Here is a 20,081-nt window from a genome sequence, read left to right on the forward strand (position 1 = left end):
TGCCATTTTTTTTATACAATTCCTCATCTCTACCATTGACTTACCCAAAGAAACAAACTGGTAGCATGCCATGCTTATATTTTGCAGATTTTTCCGGTCTCGTTCTGATAGTCACGGTTCACCCTCTGGGTTCACGGTTCAAGGCTCTGAGTTCACCCAGGGCCGTATATGACAAAGTTGCCATTTGAAAGTTTACGAATACGGTACGTCGTACGTATGAATCTTGCAGAGCTGTGTTGTGTTCTTTCTTGCTACTGTGCTATTCGTTCGTATTAAGCGATGCGTGAGCGTGCACGATTAACATTTATTTTAAATAGAAACGGAAATAATACCGGTACTAATGCGAGGGACCACCAGGTGGAAGCACAGGGCGGAACAACATAGCCTAAATTTGTCTCTAACTCTCTCTCACTCACTCACACGCACGCGCACACACACACACACACACGCGCGCGCGCGCACGCACACGCACACACACACGCGCGCACACACACACACACAACACAGAGAGTAGAGAGAGACAGGCTGATTTCACTCCCTAGGCCAGTCAATCTAAGCTAAAAAAAAAAAGGGGGCGTTTTTTATGATCCTTCGGTCAGGGGTTCCCAAACTTTTTTGGCCCAGGTACCCCTTGGGTGGAAGAATTGTTTCCATGTACCCCCTCATCCTCGCAACAATATTTGCAGTAAGCATATCTGCAACCTTAAATTTAGATGCCATTGGAACTATTTGTATTAAAACTTTTCAAACACATTTTCACAACATTTATTTAAGATGCTATCTTAGAATAGATTTAGACCTATTTGACAATGCAGAAACATAATTGCCTTCCTTGACCTTGATGCATCAATAGCGTCAACAATTTACAATTTAGGCATTTAGCAGATGCTCTTAATCCAGAGCGATTTACATTAAGCAATAACAAAAGCATGGCATACATCACATATATAAAAAGTAGTTATCATGAATCATGCGTAAACTAAGAACGTAACAGTGGAGTATCTATGTAAACTATACATACTATACTATATAATATATTATACATGTGTACTATAAAGTGCTATGACTACATAAAGTGCAATTCTAGAGCTGTCTACGTAACACGCTATAAGTCTGTTTAAAATACTATCTAAGTCTACATAATGTGCTATCTAAGGGGCTAGGCTAGGGCAAGTGCTACGGGCCATGGTGGAGTCTGAAGAGGTGGGTTTTCAGACTACGGCGGAAGATTGGGAGTGAGGCTGCAGTTCTGACTGTGATGGGAAGTGCATTCCATAGTTTTGGAGCCAGAAGGGAGAAGAGTTTGGGACGTGTGGAGCGTTGTCCCGGCGTTTTTAGTGAAGGTACCTCCAGCTTCCCTGCGTTGGCTGATCTGAGTGCGCGGGAGGGTTTGTAGGGTACGATCATACTTGTGAGATATGGGGGGGCCATGCCTTTGGTTGCTTTGAATGCCAGCATCAGAGTTTTGTATTCTGTGCGGGCAGCGACCGGGAGCCAATGGAGGGAGCGGAGAAGGGGGGTGACGTGTGAGAATTTTGGCTGGTTGAAGACCAAGCGGGCTGCGGCATTTTGGATCAGTTGGAGGGGCTTAAGTGCACATGCCGGTAGGCCAGTAAACGACCATCAGCTGGTCACAGTCACAGACACGGTGCGTTTTAACAGCGGGCGAGCATCGGCCGACATAGCCCAATCGCCCGTTATCGCCCGAAAATATGAATTATTTTTATCTTTTCGGGCGACGTTCCTCCGCCAACTTTTCGGCGATCTCTATCCAAAGGCCCTTGAACGATGGAATATGATTAAAAGTGCCAGGGGGTGGACACCAGTTTCGGTCCTGGGTGCCACTGTCCCCATGTAAGAGTGCCGAGCGGCCTAGGCGATAAATGAGTAGCGACCAGTCCAGGGCACCTTCAATAAGGCTTTATTTCTTCCATTTTTCTCAATCACTTTGACAGTCAAATACAATGCAACCTGTCATCATCTGGGTTAGAAACAACTGACTCCCTTTTATAGGGTGGGGACCCATTACCTGGTTGGTCCATACCATTCCCCAGGTAACAATAACAATATTCCCCACTCTAGAATCACACAATGCCATTTTACATAAACCTACTACATATATATGCACCCTCAATACCTATTCACAGTTAGCATTTAGCATAGAAATATATACACAACCCATACATGATTACATTCATTATAGTCCCTCCCAGTCTCCCCTTCTATCCATCTCCCACTTGGTGTCACCCTCCCGGAACTATAAAAGGGGTGCCTGTACCCAGAGGGAACCCATTTGCCCGAACACCACCCTGAAAGGAGGATGAGAATAAACAGAGGTAAGTTTAGACATCAGAGATTTACACATTCCTTCTTCACTAGTCTTCTCATTATACTGGTCAATTAGAAAGTATGCTGTCTTATTTATTCCTAAACTAATGTGCCTCTATCTGTTCATTTGTAGGTGTATGATGAGATCGGCACGTCCGCCCCTTCAAGAATCACAGACAACTCAGTGTCCCCCCTGCATAACCCTGAGCTGCCCACACCCCCCCTTAGCTTCAATAAATGCATTTGTTACAATTTGTGTCCTTATTTACATTATACCATACATGTAGAATTGGGTTAGCATATGCATTAGGTATAGTAACGGCGTCCGCCGTTACACCCCATTATAAATAAAATAAAGAAAATGTAATTCTATTGTGCATGTCATGTGCATGTCATCACCTGCACACCAGATTAGAGGAATTTTCAAAATATGGGAAGAAAAAAAAGAAGAAATTAGGTCAAATGTCCGGCAAATATGATGAATATAAATTTGTGAAAATGCACACGAGTGTGATTTTTTTAATATAGTCATAAGTATGACTATAGTGACTCAATGCAAGATTGTCAAAAGCTCTTGTCCATCTTCAACCGCTTATCCGGAATCGGGTCGCAGGGGCAACAGTTCCTTAGGAACTATTCATCTGGTTTGAAGATCCTCTAGTCAATGCTTACTGAAGCTCTGAAATGGTTGCATGGCATCTATGGATGATATAGATCCCTACAGAGAAAACAACACAAGAAAGATTGTTTATTTGTTTATTTTAGATCCCCATTAGTCACTGCCTCAGTAGCCTGGGGTCCACCTATGTATTCTATGGCATAGGCAGCTCCCGGCAGGATCCGCCGGGAGAATCTAGACGCAGCTGCGCAACACGTCTGGGTTTCCGGGGCTACTGCCCTAGACTATTCTTCCTGGGGTCAAATTACTAGATAGTGAAACGAATTGAGTTCGACTGCTACTTTGAATAAATGAATAAGTAGTTGGATGGACAGACAGACAGACAGGCAGCTTGATTGATTGATTGATTGATTGATTGATTGATTGATCAATCTTACCTGATAATTGTCATCTATTCTTGTGGCTTCAAACAGATCTGTATCGTCTCTGTACTCATCCACATCCTAATAAAGAAATTGGCATTTCAATACACCATGTGTACAGTAGCCTAATAAATTGTAGTAGTTGTGTGTGTGTGTGTGTGTGTGTGTGTGTGTGTGTGTGTGTGTGTGTGTGTGTGTGTGTGTGTGTGTGTGTGTGTGTGTGTGTGTGTGTGTGTGTGTGTGTGTTTTTAACTTGTGCACTCAAAGTTAAAAAAAGGAAAGCCTTTATTTAATTTACTTCATCAGGGCGATGATGAAGACCAGTTAAGGTCGAAACATGTTGGCTGCCTTTTAATTAAATAAAGGCTTTCCTCTTTTTTAACTTTGAGTGCCCGGATCGTCTCTCTTTTTCTATTAAAATGTATAACACGTTTAAATTTTAGGTAGATAGACCATTCATATACCAATGAATCTACCCGTTTCTAAAGCTAATGGTAAGGTCCCAGAATGCAGCTGTGCACAAAAAGATCTCTGACTTTTGGATACATTTTGTGTAACATAAGGTTCAGGGCCATAATTATTTTTAAGCATTTAAACCTATCCACTTGCCCACAGACAAAAAAGTGCATCAGCAAAAAAAGAGGAATATTGTTATGACAATACAGACTCACCAGTTCATCCTCAGAAAAGAACATGTTCTCCATCTCCCCATCCCATCTGACAGAGAAGAACACAATTGATAACAATGTCACATATGGTAATACTGTAAATTTCTGAGTGTTAATTTAACTCTGAGAGTGTACAAATAGATAAATGAACACATGAAGGATTTTATTGTGTTGTGGCCAAGAAACACGACAGAGATGTAGCCATGGGATTTAACTTACAGCAATTTCTCTCCGTAGAAATTTCGCCCTGAAAGACAAAACAGCATTGTAAGTGGTATAAAGGTTTTGAGACATGCAATAGTAACAGGAAGAGAGTGAATGGATACATAATTTGACACATAATAAAGAAATTAACTTACTGTAGACAACGCTAACACAACAACATGTTGAGACCAAGGCCACTAGAAAGATGAAACAGCTAAAGACCACAACTACCACAGAGACAGGTAGACGGTTGAGCACTATATGGAGGGAGGAAGAAGAAGACGAGCAGAGAAGAGAAGGAGGAAGACGATAAAGAAGAGGAGAGAGAAGATAAAACCAAAGAAAAATGACATATTGTAATATTATATCTTGGTATATGAACCTTGATAAAAGTGTCATACTCTTCAACACATTTTGCACAAACTTGTCCATGAATACATGGGTACATCTCTCACTCTGCAATGTGCTCTTTCTTATCTTATCTTTGACCTTGACCTAGCATCAGTACCTACCAATTATAAAATGATTACATTGTGCTGAGTACAACTCCATGCAAAACTGTTGCTGCCCAATTTCAGTTCAAATAATAAAATACAATACAGTGAAAATACAATGAAAAGCATTGATAAACCTAACATTGAGCTGTAACAATATCTTAACTGCAGTAGTTTAAAACTTTAAACATATTAGATTATCCAGTGTTATTATATTATCCAGTGTAACAAACCTGTATTCCAGATTCTGTAATATACAATTGCATTTACCTTTAATTCCACATGACTGTTGATGGTGCTAATTTTCACTGTTGATTTGTAGTACATAAAATACCACCAGTAATATAACTATCCTGAAAATGTTACTGGATTTCAGGATAATTCTATGTTAATTGTGACTTAACTTAATATTTAGTAGTTTTACAAATTACAATTCCTTTTTATAAAATGCCACAATTCACATCCTGGGTTCAACAATACTATAAAATCTATTATTATTACCTTCTTTATCAATATACAGCTTCTCGCTCCTTATTGTGGTGGTATTATCAAAGCTGTGTGACACTTCACAGTGGTATGTTCCTGCACTACTCTTTCTCAATGCCAGGAAGAGAATGGATCGCTCTGGAGGTTGGTGGTCCACCCTGTAGAAGTTTCCTTGTCCCTCCAGGAGAGATCCATCGAGGAACCATTGGTACTGCAGGTGGGTTCCCTTGGCTACCTTGCAGTACAACCTCAGTCCGTTTATTATAAAGTTTTCTCCAACATCATAGTCATAATGCATCAGCACAGGACCACTTACTGACACTGTTAGGAGGAAATTATATTTTGATTACATTGAATATAATTGAAAATAGAGAAAATGTCAAAATAAATAAGACCTAATATTACAATACACTAAACAAACCCGTGTGAAGTGAGTATCATCGTACATTATCATACATCATCTCATTCCAGCCAATTAATGTTTGTGTTAGGGAATTTGTCATCATGACGTAAAATATTTGCTCAGACCCTATGACATAAAATTCTCCATTCATTGTCAATGGGAATTTAATGTTTGTGTTTAGGACAAAGTTTGTGGACACACACCAAAAGATAGGAGGAGGGGCTAGCTCCCCTCAATAAAAACTTAAATGCATAAAGTGAGTGGCAAATCTAGTGAAAGTGAGTTTAACGTCATTTAATGCAATCAGATAGGACTTTTCTGTTTGGATGTATGGGCTATCAAAGCCAGAAAGTAGTTTTTGCCACTCAGTAGGCGTTACCGCATAACGCCTACATAGGGTATTATATCACGCACATACCCTCTATAAAATAATGATAACAGATTTTATTAATACAGAAACAAAAGTCTACATACCGACTTCCAGGTCTAACCATTGACTTCTGGTCAGGTTTGCGCCATTATTTGCCTGGCATTCTAGAAGGCCCATGTGCCTGTCCAAAATCACAGGAACTGGGAACGTAGTGATTCGATCCATTACTGTGTCACTGCTGATGAGTTCCGTCCTGTTGTAGAGCGAAAAGGTGATGGGCGGAGTCCCTCGGGTTGACTGACAGGTGACCATGGCTGAGATGTTGAGTAATTGATGTTTGACCACAGTGAAGGAGATTTCAGGTTCTGATACTAACTCTGCAGGTAAGCAAGCAGATGATAGAGATGATGGTGAGCTGATGAAATGGCTCAAGTTTTGGTCTGGTTTATTCAAACCCCATCACCAAAGTGGGTATATTTCAACCAATGTCATCACACAAAAAAATCAGCGTAATTTACCTTAAAGTGTTCATTATACAAACCGTTACAATTTGTTGACAACATGATATAATGAACACTTTAAGCAAATGCACTTCAGGTCACAGTTTTGTAATAAAAAGAGTCAAGTTTGGATCTGACCTTTGACAGTGATGATGACTTCACTGCTGTTTGAGTTGTAGTCCTGTGTCTCACTGAACCGATTGGAAGCCATACACATGTAGGATCCACTGTCTCTAGGAGTGCTCCTGAGATGTACAGCATTACAGGAACATTACCATAATTTTTCCAGGGGGTTCCAACGGGCACCGCTCTAGTAAATCATAACAGATGGACTAATGAACAGATGGACGGATGGAAGGATTGTACCTCCCACAGAACATCCACTGACCTGTATATGTAGAGCAAGTCCAGGTGTGGTTTGTGGCGTTGAGTCTTTGGGACCGGCTGTCCATTGACCAACCAGCTGTAGGAGATGTAGTTTCCTGCGGTGATGCAGCGCAGAATCAGAGTCTTCCCCTCAAAGAACTCTGCTGAGCCTGACTGGATCACAAGCTCCGACACCTTCACTGGCTCTGTGGAGTATTTGGTATTGTATTATTATCTTTTGTGGTACCATTTTGTCTGGTTGCTTGGCTTTACTTCAACACTTTGCTACATTGTTTTCAAATTTCATATTCCATTTATGGAAAACCCATGACTTAAATCAAGTCTACAATCATAATAAACGACATGGCTGCCACTTACCGAGAACCTTAAAGTAGTGTCTGTTGCTGAACGTAGGCTCAATCAGAGAATCGTTTTGGACAGTAGCCCTACAGAACATGTACCCGTCATTGGCTGTTTTGACAACCAGGAGGAAGTTTGCGGGCTGTCCATCATTGGACGTGTATTCACCCAAAGGCTTGGATTGGTCTTCCTCCCTGGAGAATATGGACATTAATATTTATAATCTTTATTGTCCCGAAGGATATTCGTCTGTTCAAACACCCACATCAAAAACAACACATAGCACATAACACCAAGACAATACAAAAACATGAGGTCCCCACTGTATACTGAACCATCCAATCAGCGGGGCATTTTGTTTGAGGGAACGAAACTCCTACTAAAACAGACCATTGGAATATGGATTTTGATTTGATTTGCAGGTATTAAAGGAGTAGTTCACCCCAAAAATGATGAACTTTCTCTTAATTACACACGGTAACACACCCCATGAAGCCTTGAATTCATGGAGATGTTTTTGTTTGTCGCATTCCTACGGCAATAATTTGATGACCAGCGGAGTCTCCAGTAGGAAACCAGCCACCCTGTCATCAAATTGTTGGCTGAGGAATTCGACAATAACAAAAAACGAAGTAATTTTTTGGGTGAACTACTCCTTTAAATAAGCCCATATGGGAACATCTAGCAAAGGGAAAAAAAAGCAGATACGCTTTTATCTGGAGTTCCTTCATGAAACAGAACATATTATAGTACATGGCCCACAAGAAAATCCAAATCCCAACCCTGACAGTATTACCGGTAGTATATGACCATATATTTGAAAACCCTGTTCTAGCATGACTGCTGCTCACACGTTGATACATGCTTAGCTTTTTCCACTAAGATTTCAGTTGAAACTACACCTACTTGTACAGCTGCAGCAGAATGGGTTCATCCTCGTACTCCTGTACCTCACAATGGAACTCTACAATAGCACCACTCATGGCTATATCAGGACCAGATATAGTTGGAACACTCAGAGATGAGGCACCTAGAAAAAACAATGCAGACTTATTACTGGAAATCTCTCTCTTTCTTTCGCTCTCTCTCTCTCTCTCTCACACACGCACGCACGCACGCACGCACGCACGCACGCACGCACGCACGCACGCACACACACACACACACACACACACACACACACACACACAGCAGAGGACATCAACTGCACATGTATGCTACAGTATGTACAATTAACACACAAACACACAGCAGTGCACAAATAACTTACTGGTCTCCTTGCTGCAGCACAGGCCTAACATGAGGGGGAAATGTAAAATGTTTTAAAATATAACATAAAACTGTTAGCTTGTAAGTTGTAATTTACTTTAGCTATTTCCAAAGATAATATCTTACCCAGGATGACCAAAATTATACGAGAGGACATTCTCTAAGCTTATCCAAATAGTCCTGCCCAGAAGAGCATTGAAAAAATATAATCTTCCTTAATGAGACACAAACGTTTGGCATAAAAAATTGATAATTAACGATGGTAGTCTGGACTCTGTAGGCATGGCAGTAGGCATGGCAGTTTTGAATGGTATAGGACAAACTATGAGGGTAAAACGGTTGATGCTGACGCACAGAGACATGCACTTTAAAACGTGCAAATGACTGATAGTGTTGGCCTACTGTTAGACCACCCCATCATAGACCCTCCCACGTTCTTCAGCTCAATGCAGTCAATTTGACTGCAGTCAACGTTTTTATGTTTTTTAAATATATTCTAATATGGAACACATTCAATTAAAACCAATGAGAAAATTAAGATTTTAAATTTTATTTATACATAACACAAAAGCAGAATTTACAAAATTAAAAAGAAACAAAAAGATCTTAAAATAAAGGACGGTGTCAAAAGTAAGTGAGTAACAGAAAAAAAGAAAAGAAGAAGCGCTACGTGGGTCCTTTATATGTAGAGAAAACTGTAGACAGGTACTCTTTGGAGAGGGTTTCATATAACAAAGCACAAGAGTTCTTAAAAAGCTCTATACCTTGAGTCAATGTCACTGTGGAAGGAGGTATAAGGTGGCGAACTTAAAAGAGGGTCCAAGGCAGCTCTGTCCAGTTGAAGTAGAAAAAATCCTTTATTTCATTTAAATATTAAAAACAAGGGTTAAAAACACGACCAACGCGTTTCGGCCTGCATGGGCCTTCATCAGGGTCAACTGAGTAAGTGAGTAACACTTTTAAATGTAAGCATTTCTTGTCCTTTTATATCCACAGTATAATAGAGAGAGAGGAAGACATGCAAAAGTTCTCAAGTTGGAATGGAAGGGGACATCATTCAGTCAGATATCGATGCATCTCTATACTCTACTCTACTCTACTGGACTAGTAGGTATTTAAAAGGACTTGAAAGTCCTTCAATTGTCACTTAACTGTCATCTGGGGAGTGCAGGGTTCCCCCCTAAATCATGTGGGGACTGGGGGTCCCGAGTCCGACACACAGGTTGGGAGCTACTGCTCTACTCTACTCTACTACAGCACTGGTTCTCAAAGTGGGGTCTGGGAACCCCCAGGGGTCCTTGAAGGGGTTCCAGAGGGTACCCAGCAAAATTAGTTAATACAACAAGATCACCATGCTTCTTGATGTGACATGTGAGCTTGTAGTTCTGAAAACTTTGAACACATTTGATTATTATTATTACACAAATATTCTCTTATGGAGGTCACTGGCCACATTCATTTGGGGGTCCTCAACCACTGTTTTGGCTCAATTTATTTTGGATAAGCCCCTTGAGTTGCAGCCCTTGTTTTCGAGGGGGTCCTCAAAAACGAGATATTGATGGTGAGACGAGATAAGAGCAGGAGGAGGGGATGTCTGTGTTCCATGGCTCATAATGATGACATCACATCATACAGTGATGTCTATGGTCTGAAACAGGAAAATAGAGAGAGCAGAGCAGTCATTATTTGTTCTTGTACAGAGAATCAAATATTAGTTCAGATTGTACATGTTTCAGATTGAAACTGACTGTAGGTGTTAGGGTCATGAACATGAACCCTGCCCAAAGGTTGAGAACCACTGTCGTACTGTACCTGGTTGTGCACATTAGTGTCCATGCTGGAGCGGTCTCTGCATGTTTCCTGCACAGACCTGGAAGTGACGTCAGACAGAGGAGATGATGCTTCTGAGCTGCATGGGAAAGAAGAGAGACGTGGGTCGTCAAACCACTGTCACATATCATAATAATATAGCTGATATACAGTATCGTTGCAGGGTTCAGGTTCAATTTGCTAAGTAACAGGTAACAGGAAGCAGGTAACAGAACTCTTTAGAGACACCCAATGTTACTGTATGTAACGTAATGTTATGATTGAGACGGCCGGTTGAGAGGAGCGTTCGTTACTAAATAAAGAAACCAGCGCTTCTTTCACCTGACAAATATCACTATGTGATCATTTCTTGTTTTTTATGGATCGGACGACGAGAAGACAGAGCTTACTTTGTGGCTGCATTCATGGCACCATTAGCTGTGAAAAAGGTAGATGGTACAGAAATAAGAATTTCAATTTAAATGTAAATTTACTAAATCTTATCACACATTGTCACAAACTGAGGCACACAGTCACACAAAAACATGTAAAGATGTAATGTAACTAAGTACATCATTTTCTGTACTTTTACTTCTACTCCACTACAACACAGAGACAAATATTGTTTGATAACTAGAGTTACTAGTTACTTTGTAGACTTTGATTATTATAACAAAATGTGCATTAACCACTTCAGCCATATATACATTTCAGCCAAAGCTTGTAGATCTGCTATTTTCAAAAGAATTGAATTCCGTACTATTACTTGTAACAGAGTATTTCTACATTGCAGTATCGACACTTTTACTTAGCCTAAGTAAAAACAAAAGGAAAAAAAAGCGTGAGTAATTTTACCACCACTGCACAAAACATACCTTTCTTGTGGTCAAACATCCTCATCACAAAGGCAACGGCCACTGCTAGAGTCAACAGCAGGAAGCAGCAGAAGGCTATAGCGAAGACCTCTATGGGTGTCATGGTACCCACTGTATGAGACAATGCACAGCTTGGTGAACGCTGTGTGCCCACTTTGAAAGAAAAGAAAATTACAAAAATCAACCTAATCCCAGCGTCAGAAATGTAAACATTTTGTGCCTGAGTTGTAATCAATATTTCTCTGCATTAGCAGAGAAATATAATGACATAACTAATATCAGATTAGCTTGACATTTAGCTTCGCTCCGCCAGAAGCTCTAAGTGTGTTAACCATGTTGGAACTGACCTAGTAAACCTAAAAATCTACCAATCTGGCCATTCTTTCTCAACTTTCATGAAAATGGGAGACTTTTCTTTTTTAAACAGAAGACCCTATACAATAAATGGCACTTGAAATGCAGCAGGCGAACAGGGACATTTTCCATTGTTTTATTTATGTCTAGGTAGTCAACATTCATTTCAATGGAAATCTTATAAATATAATATAATATAATATAATATAATATAATATAATATAATATAATATAATATAATATAATATAATATAATATAATATAATATAATATAATATAATATAATATAATATAATATAATATAATATAATATAATATGGGCATTCGTCATTGCCCCATTGCCCCAAGCTTAGTTAGTCAAGGGTAAGTCTGCCGCCTGCCGGCCGGGTGATCATTTCTTCATCACAATTATTCACAAAGACAACGAGGAAAATAGAAAAAGAATCTACGATAGTGGGAGGGAGTTGGCTGATGATGTATAATGTATAATATATTCCCTAGGGAAGATATGGCAGCTGACCAATGAGCGCAAGCTTATCACACGTGTATGTGTGTGTGTGTGTGTGTATGTGTGTGTGTGTGTGTGTGTGTGTGTGTGTGTGTGTGTGTGTGTGTGTGTTTACATTTCAGACAGACAGTTAAAACTTTGTAGTTGAATGGAGAACCTAGCCAAAGGCTCTCATCGGAAACCAAAGCGCTGCCCATCTCACCAGTCACGTTGATGAGCACTGGTTGGCTTTCCACCCAGGGGGAGGAGTTGTCGTAGCTGTCTCTCGCCCTGCAGCGATAATACCCAGAGTTCTCTGGGCCCCACTGAAGGAGGATGAGTGTTCGGCCATGGTCATGGAAGGTGTAGTGAGGTGCGGAGGTTGGGTGGAGACGAGGGAGTGTGTTGTGGGTCTCGGTGGGAAGAAGAGAATTGTTCAAGAGCCACGAGAAGGATGGGAAGGTTCCTCTGCTCAGGTGACAGTGCAGCATGATGGTAGACCTTTCTGAATCAGCTCTGTAGAGTTGCTCCACCTCCACCTTAGCATGGCCACTCACTGGGGCTGGAGGATGGAAGGAAGAGACTGAGAGACAGAGAGAGATGACACACAGACACCCTAGTGCGCACATGTTTGTCTATTCAGTGTTTTTCTTCTATAGTGTGCAGACTTTACATGTTTTTATTCTAGTGTGCCAATTGCAGACTTCACTATATTAAGTGTTTTTATCATTGCTATTGGAGCATTTCCTAGTGTGCATATATTTTGTGAGCGTCCATAGCTGAATGGTTAGAGAGCCTGCTAGGGAAGCCAAAGATCCTAGGTTTGATTACAGACTTCAGTAATGTGTCAAAGTGTCTCTGAGCAAGACATTTAACCCCTAACTGCTCCCTGAGCACTACAACTAACGGCTGCTCACTGCTCCTACAGTAGTTATAGGATGGTTAAAATGCAGAAGACAGCATCAAATGGTTTAAAGACATGTTTATAGAGGGGAGCTTTGCATCCTTTGATCAAATTTCAAAGAAATATAGTCTACCTAGACCACACTTCTACAGATTTTTGCAGGCCCGACATTATGTGAGCTCTATACTACCTGACTTCCCTAATAAGCCTAATGCTAACCCTATTGATGAATTTCTGTCTTTTGACCCGACGATTAAGGGCGCCATTTCAATATTATATGATATCATTTCAAATTCGAGGCCAGCGCCCTTAGATAAGATAAAGGCTGACTGGGAACATGATCTGGGCCTCACACTGTCTGATGAAGTTTGGGATTCTATTTTTTCTTCTATACATAAGTCTTCTCTTTGTGCACGACATTGCTTAGTGCAGTTTAAAATAGTCCATAGAGCTCATATGTCTAAGGCTAGACTGGCTAGTATTTATCCTGACGTAACTCCTACCTGTGACAAGTGCAAGAGCGGTGATGCAACTTTGATCCATCGGTATTGGATGTGTCCTAAATTACAACCATTTTGGGGGAATGTGTTCAATACTCTATCCAACATTCTACATCAAAATCTAGACCCAGATCCCTTAGTGGCTCTCCTTGGCACTGCTGGAAGGGATGACCTTCCTCTAACACGCATAGAGTGTCGTATGGTCGACTTTGCCTTATTGCTCGCTAGGCGTGCCATTCTGCTCAAATGGAAGGATGCTGCCCCGCCCGTGCTCCGTCAGTGGCTTCGTGATATAATGTCCTGTCTCGAGTTGGAGATGTTAAGGTTTTCAATTGCCGGCTCTGAGAAAAAGTTTTACAAGACCTGGGGCCCATTTATGACATTCTACCACAACACACAAACTGCATAGTGTGCCGTGCCTATGCCTCGGCCAACGCCAAACCACAACAGAAACAAAATCTGCTCTATGAAAAATCTGCTTTTTTTATTTTATTATATTTTTATTTTTTGTAATTATGTATGCATGTATTTTGTGTATGTGTGTATATATATATATTTATTTTATTTCCTCCAGACTGTTCTGACTATCCTTGGGATTGTGGGTGGGGGGAGGGTGGGATAGGGGATTGAGTTTTATTTTTATATTTTATATGTCTGTCTAATACTTGCCCCTGGGCTACTGTTGAAAAACCTGAATAAAAAGATTTTGAAAAGAAAAGAAAATGCAGAAGACAAATTTCACTTGTGTGAAAATATACAGTGACAAAAGATAACACCCCAAGTAGTGGGAACCAAATAATGTCTATAGTGTTTTTTGGTCCAGCACCTATTATTCGTCATTTGGATAATACATGCATGTTTCTACATTATCTTTGTTAGAACACACACACATTCGTACCAACTTCCAAAGTGAGAGTTTTGCTCATTGACTGCTGCACCTCACTCTTCAACCTGCACTGGGCCGTGCCAAAGTCTCGTCCGGGTACCATAGCAACAGGGAACGAGGCAACCAGGGGCCCGGTCGCTTCAACGGAGCCCTCTTCTCTGTTGTCCAGCAAAAACTGAAAGGTCACAGGGGGGCTCCCCTTCGAAGACCAGCAGGTAACGTTACCATGGTAATCGAAACCCTCCTTGGAGATAGAGAAAGCGATCCTGGGTGTCGAGAAGTACACTAGGGAAGGGAGGAAGGGGGAGGTGAAGGAAGATGTAAAAGCAGGGATGAATGGAGGAGAGGAAGTAGAGGGGGAGAGGGAGAAAGATGGAGCGAGGGACAGATAAATAGAGAGGTAGAGATCATTAGTTCCATTCTCAGTACTATCCTATACTTCCTTACTATAAGCTTATTCTCCACATTCATTTGCTGTGTTATTTACACTGCACCAAATAGTTAGTCTCTGTTCACTGTGCTTTCTATTAATAATATAGAAGTTATTAGTACCAGTATTACCTTTTGCCATTTTCACACATACGACTATACTGCTCAAGTGTTCTTGAATTATGCTCAACTACAATTCTCACTTTAGTATTTCATGTGACCCCACCCTGCTTGCAGTAAAACAAGGTATCTTCCTGGTGTACCTGTGCCATGTCAGCACGTGCTATAAGGTCATGTGGTTCAAAATGATCCTATACAAATGTCATCAAGACAAAGGTAAACAGTAACTTTTGTGCTTTAAAGATCATACGTCATGATAAAGAAGGTACACAGTAAAGATCCTGCTCATTTAACAGAATGAATATTTGTTTAAATGTGTACACTCTCAGAGTTACAAATGTATACATTAACACTGACGATGTTACTGTGTAGATTTCACATCAACAAAAAAAGTTACTCTAATTGTTGTTACTATGTCCTAACTATTGTCATCCTTTACCTTTGACTATCACTTGGACCACATCACTACTGGAGAATCTACTGGCACCCCCCACCATAGTCAGTGTTTTTGCCATGCAAGAATAATTCCCAGCATGCTTTGGGGTCACCCTCTCCACCAGAAGCTTGTTTCCTGCTGGACGGAGCCAAAGTGGGGTTGATGATGTCAGCTCCTGCCTGTTGCAGAACCAGGTGTATGACAGGTGGGATCCCCTGGTGACATCACAGCTGAGGAGGAGCCGTGACCCCTCAAACAGGATGGGCGGTGAAGGGTCAGACGTGACTCTGGTTCCTGAGACGGGAGCTGAAAAAGGTGTGATGGGGAGTTTCTTAGACTGAATAACTATAACAACTGACTTACTGCCCAATGAATTGTTAGGATATTTGTGTAAAAACGATAGAGGATGGAGACCACTGTATAATGCAAAATAATTGTTTTAATGACTCTAGTAGTAAGAAACACGTTTTGAGTATAAGAAGTTTTGCTCAGGCTGCCTGCATGAATTGTTTGTTCTTTTGCCAAAACAAAAGTTGTAAAAACAAAACAAAAAACATGTGCTGTTTGAAAGTGTCAAAAGGCTCATGGAGAGTAACTCCCACACAATCGATCCAATCAAGCCTGAGTGAGTGGCAGCTTGTCCATTGGCCACGCACAGGTGTTGGAGGCTATATAAGTAGACCTGTCCTGCACTCATTCCCTCATGCTCATATATCCTCTCCAACATGCTACCTGCTGCCTCCTCACTTCCCACCTCCTGACACTACAACCACCATTCTCTACTTCTCCGCTTGTGTGCGTCTACAGTTGACCCTGCCAACGTAAGTCCCAAAAGACACTTTGATGTATACGCTTTGCCGCGGACCGTCAACTGTTTGTTCATTGCCATCATCACCTCATCACCCATCATGGACTCACTGCACTGCCCATGTGCTTTGTGTTGAATGTTTGCTCCTGTTTATTACAAGATGACCGGCAGTTATTTGTGTTATTTTTCCTTTGGTTTATTGGAGCTAGAATGTGGACTAATTAGTTAGCGTCTAATTTTGGACAGCTTAAAAAACTGTGCATATGTTTGAAATATGTTTATATGTACAGTATGTATATATATTTGATATATATGTGTGTATTATATTTATGCATATGTATTTGATATTATACCGGTGTGTATATATACTTGAACTTGATGCTTTAACTATATCTATTCGGCCTACATTATTATTGATTACTTATTTATATTAATTATTCCATGATATGAATATGATTTATTATTAGATTGAACAAACTGCGATTTATGATTTGTTTATTGGAAATGTTTATTATATTAATTATTATTGACACGGATGTATTTCTTTCATGTACAGCACACACACCATTAAAACGGAGAACAGAATCCTCTGCCTCTGCCTTTTCTATGGTCAGCCTGCCCGGTGGCCTTGCCTGTTCCCCACATTGTCAGTCACAAACCTGAACTATCCTATAGACATTCTTTCAATGGTCCTTTGAGCCGGATGTGATTGAACCGATGGCAGGTAGAGAGGAAGGCAGAAGGCTGGAAGAGGATGAAGAGGAGAAGCTGGATAAAGAGGTAGAAGAAAGGTCATGAAGCTGCTCCAGGGAGCCCCGGTTTCAATTTAAGGGTTGCCTCACCACCAAATGAGACGACCACCGCCCAGTGCAATATTCAAGCCACCAGAACCAGGCCAGCCCACAGAAGAACCACCTGCATCGTCCATACAGACAGGTGGTCAGTGGGAAGGCACGTCCAGCCAGTCAGGCCCTGTCCACCACTCCAGAGCGTCGACCCAGGCAGGCTCCAGCCACCACTCCAGAGTGCCCAACCAAGCAGGTTCTGCTCACCATTCCAGAGCTGCCAGCCAGGCAGTTCCTGGACAGGGCGACTCCAAAGCTTCCAGCCGGAGAAGCCAAGACAGCGGTCACTCAATAGTCCTGCATGAGACCCAAATTGCCGCCCTCACCGAGAGGAAGAGAGCCATGGCTTTACAGGAGATTGAACAGCAGATTTCAGAGGACAGAGTTGCAGACGAGCGATGTCGGATCCTGGAGGAGCGGACTCGACGGGACCTGCAGGAGAAGGAGTACATCACCAAGCACATGGTGCAACAGCGGCGGCTGAGACAGGCCAGGCAGAAATTGGAGGAGGCCAAGATAGTCTCGTCCTTCCTTGAGCAGAACGAGCAAGCAGATGTGGGCACAGAGAGCGTCCACCCACCAGAGTCCGTCCACCCACCAGAGTCCGTCCAGCCGGCAGAGTCCGTCCACCCACCAGAGGGCGTCCACCCACCAGAGGGCGCAGCCCAGCAGGTCTCCCTTGACCGCCCTGCATATGCAGCCTTCCAGGGCAGACAGAGTGCAGCACTGGGCCCTGTTGCATTCAATGCAGAGTCGTCACGGGAGGATGGGAGAGGGCTGCTGCACCAAACTTTCGGCTCTGTGATTGAAAGGACTTTGAACTTTGTGCTGCACTCTGTCTTCCCTGGAAGGCTGCGTATGCAGGGTGGTCAAGGGAGACCTGCTGGGCTGCGCCCTCTGGATCCGAGTGCTTCTTGGCTTACGAGTGCTTCTTGTACTTACCATTGGCACTTTAATCTTCAAGGATTTGTCTGCTTTAAATAATCCACTGCATGTTTCATGCTGGTCTTTGGTGCCTTCAACGAAACTACGTTTATGCTTTTCAGCAGGAATGGTGGGGGAACCAAGGATAGTAGACACGTCGGGGGCAGTTGCATGTTCATGTTTTCAGCGTGGCTCAAGTTCAACAAGGTGGAGTTGACAGGGAGACCTGTGATGAACTGAGGCACGCACGTCACTGATTCGCCATCATCCTTGTTGAGGAGGATCTCAGGGGAGGGCAAGGTGTCAGAGGAGTCCAGGCTGTCAGAGGAGGCCGGGTGGCTGGACGATGGACACACTGAAGAACTTGTGTCTTCATCAGTAACTGAAGAACTTGAGTCTTCATCAGGAACTGAAGAACTTGAGTCTTCATCAGGAACGGAAGAACTTGAGTCTTCATCAGTAACTGAGGAACTTGAGTCTTCATTGTCATTGGAGCTGGTATAAGCGCTTGGACAATATCCGGCCACCTTGGCATTTCCAGTGGTCGCTCGTGTTTTTCCAGAACCTTCATATTCTTCTTCTGTGTGGTCGTCCCTGGGGTAGCCATGGCCTGGTTGGCTGGCTCACACAGTGGGACCAGGTCTCCAGCGTTCCGGTTGGTCAGTTGGCCTGGGGTAGCCATCGCCTGGTTGGCTGGCTCACACAGTGGGACGTTCCGGTTGGTCACTTGGCCTGTTCTCCTTTGTAAAGGACTGATGAACTAGTATTGACACGGATGTATTTCTTTCAGGTACAGCACACACACCATTAAAACGGAAAACAGAATCCTCTGCCTCTGCCAGGTCAGCCTGGCCCGTGGCCTTGCCTGTTCCCCACATTGTCAGTCACAAACCGGAACTATCCTATAGACATTCTTTCAGAAGGCATTAAAACTATTCTTTTGCATTGTACTGTACATGCAGTGGTCTCTCTTTTGTTTTTGCATTGGAAACCCTAGGACTCTTGTTTTCTAGCTCCTATATATTACTCACTTACTACCATCAGTCGGATGCTGTTGCTCACTGCTGTGCCCCGCTTTGTCGTCGCCTTGCAGTGGTATGACCCATCCGTCCCCATGGCAACCTTCAAGAAGAACGTTGCATTTTGGTCACTTTGGAGACCATTCATTGTAGCGACCAGGTGATCTGTGTCCTTCACCAGCTGGTAGGTGATTGGTGTAGAGGAGTCATGTGACATACATTGGAATGCCACTTTCGAGCCCAGGTAGGCCATCTCTGGGCCAGTCAGCACTGTGTGTGGAGAAAGCGATCCACCTGCTAACAGAGAGTAGACACAGTACAGGAAGAATGACCTAAATGACCTAAGCTTAAAAAAATATATAAACCTAATGCTTAGGGAACTCAATAAGAGTGACATTTATCCTCAGTGATTGGAAAAAAGGCAGTTTATTTTATCTTTAATGATGATGACAAAGATTCCCAGGCAGCTACTCCTCCTACAGAGAACTATGTGCATGCCCCTTCATAAAGTGCTATTGTTCCTTTTATGCTCCAACCCAAGAACATAAAGTCAAATTGTTTTTTGTAGAAGATGCTGTGATAACTGGATGGATAGGACTCATTGAGTTTTGTTAAAATGTATCGTTTGTTTTCAACTGTCTGCAGGCTAGACAAAATGTTCACTTTTAGCTTCCACTGTTTGTGGAGCATAACAATATTATGGACAGACTAATGTGGTCACACAATGTATCAACCTACAGTATGCAATGCCATCACAATACATATACAGTATAGTGTAGTAAGATATAGTATTTGACTATTAGTGTAGTAACAAAAAAAGAAAGATAGATTACTGGTTTTATAAACTTACTTATCTGGGGGACAAAACTTGCCAAAACTGTAAAAGAAAAAGACAAATATAAATATTTTTTTCTTCATATATTAGTCTATTAAAATGTCTTCTTCAACAATCTTTTAACTCACCCAAAACTGGCAAGAGATAAAGTGCCTCTAGATTCGTCATTCCAGTGGTCTATCAATTTTGGCCATGTTTTTGTTAACTAGGTTGAGTGTGTGTGTGTGTGTGTGTGTGTGTGTGCGCGCGCCTGTGAGCATGTGTGTATGTATGTACGTGTGTGCCTGCATGGACACGCGCGCACACACACACACACACACACACACACACACACACACACACACACACTTGTGTGTAAAAG

General features: G+C 42.0%; 3 protein-coding genes across 3 annotated transcripts; 1 reads left to right on the plus strand and 2 right to left on the minus strand.

Moving 5' to 3' along the window:
* Nucleotides 1-2,911: 2,911 nt before the first annotated feature.
* On the minus strand, nt 2,912-8,756 carry LOC306922021 (uncharacterized protein). Its single transcript, XM_079499378.1, has 13 exons — nt 8,616-8,756; nt 8,491-8,514; nt 8,127-8,250; nt 7,239-7,414; nt 6,883-7,066; nt 6,633-6,739; nt 6,099-6,371; nt 5,237-5,542; nt 4,397-4,498; nt 4,257-4,284; nt 4,041-4,086; nt 3,385-3,450; nt 2,912-3,046 (listed from the first exon to the last, which is right to left on the minus strand). The coding sequence occupies exons 1-13, from the start codon at nt 8,644-8,646 to the stop codon at nt 2,990-2,992; spliced, it is 1,524 nt and encodes a 507-aa protein (XP_079355504.1). The 5' UTR covers nt 8,647-8,756; the 3' UTR covers nt 2,912-2,989.
* An 801-nt stretch (nt 8,757-9,557) lies between these two features.
* On the minus strand, nt 9,558-19,750 carry LOC306922339 (Fc receptor-like protein 5). Its single transcript, XM_079499868.1, has 9 exons — nt 19,736-19,750; nt 18,898-19,182; nt 15,293-15,595; nt 14,317-14,589; nt 12,238-12,576; nt 11,174-11,326; nt 10,709-10,736; nt 10,302-10,398; nt 9,558-10,137 (listed from the first exon to the last, which is right to left on the minus strand). The coding sequence occupies exons 2-9, from the start codon at nt 19,136-19,138 to the stop codon at nt 10,117-10,119; spliced, it is 1,455 nt and encodes a 484-aa protein (XP_079355994.1). The 5' UTR covers nt 19,139-19,182; nt 19,736-19,750; the 3' UTR covers nt 9,558-10,116.
* Nucleotides 16,000-18,106, plus strand: LOC306922095 (uncharacterized protein; the record flags this gene model as incomplete). Its single annotated transcript, XM_079499488.1, has 3 exons — nt 16,000-16,110; nt 16,654-17,798; nt 18,054-18,106. The coding sequence occupies exons 2-3, from the start codon at nt 16,946-16,948 to the stop codon at nt 18,104-18,106; spliced, it is 906 nt and encodes a 301-aa protein (XP_079355614.1). The 5' UTR covers nt 16,000-16,110; nt 16,654-16,945.
* Nucleotides 19,751-20,081: the final 331 nt, after the last annotated feature.

The sequence above is a fragment of the Electrona antarctica genome, assembly GCF_951216825.1.
Source record: "Electrona antarctica genome assembly, chromosome: 4".
NCBI lineage: Eukaryota > Metazoa > Chordata > Actinopteri > Myctophiformes > Myctophidae > Electrona > Electrona antarctica.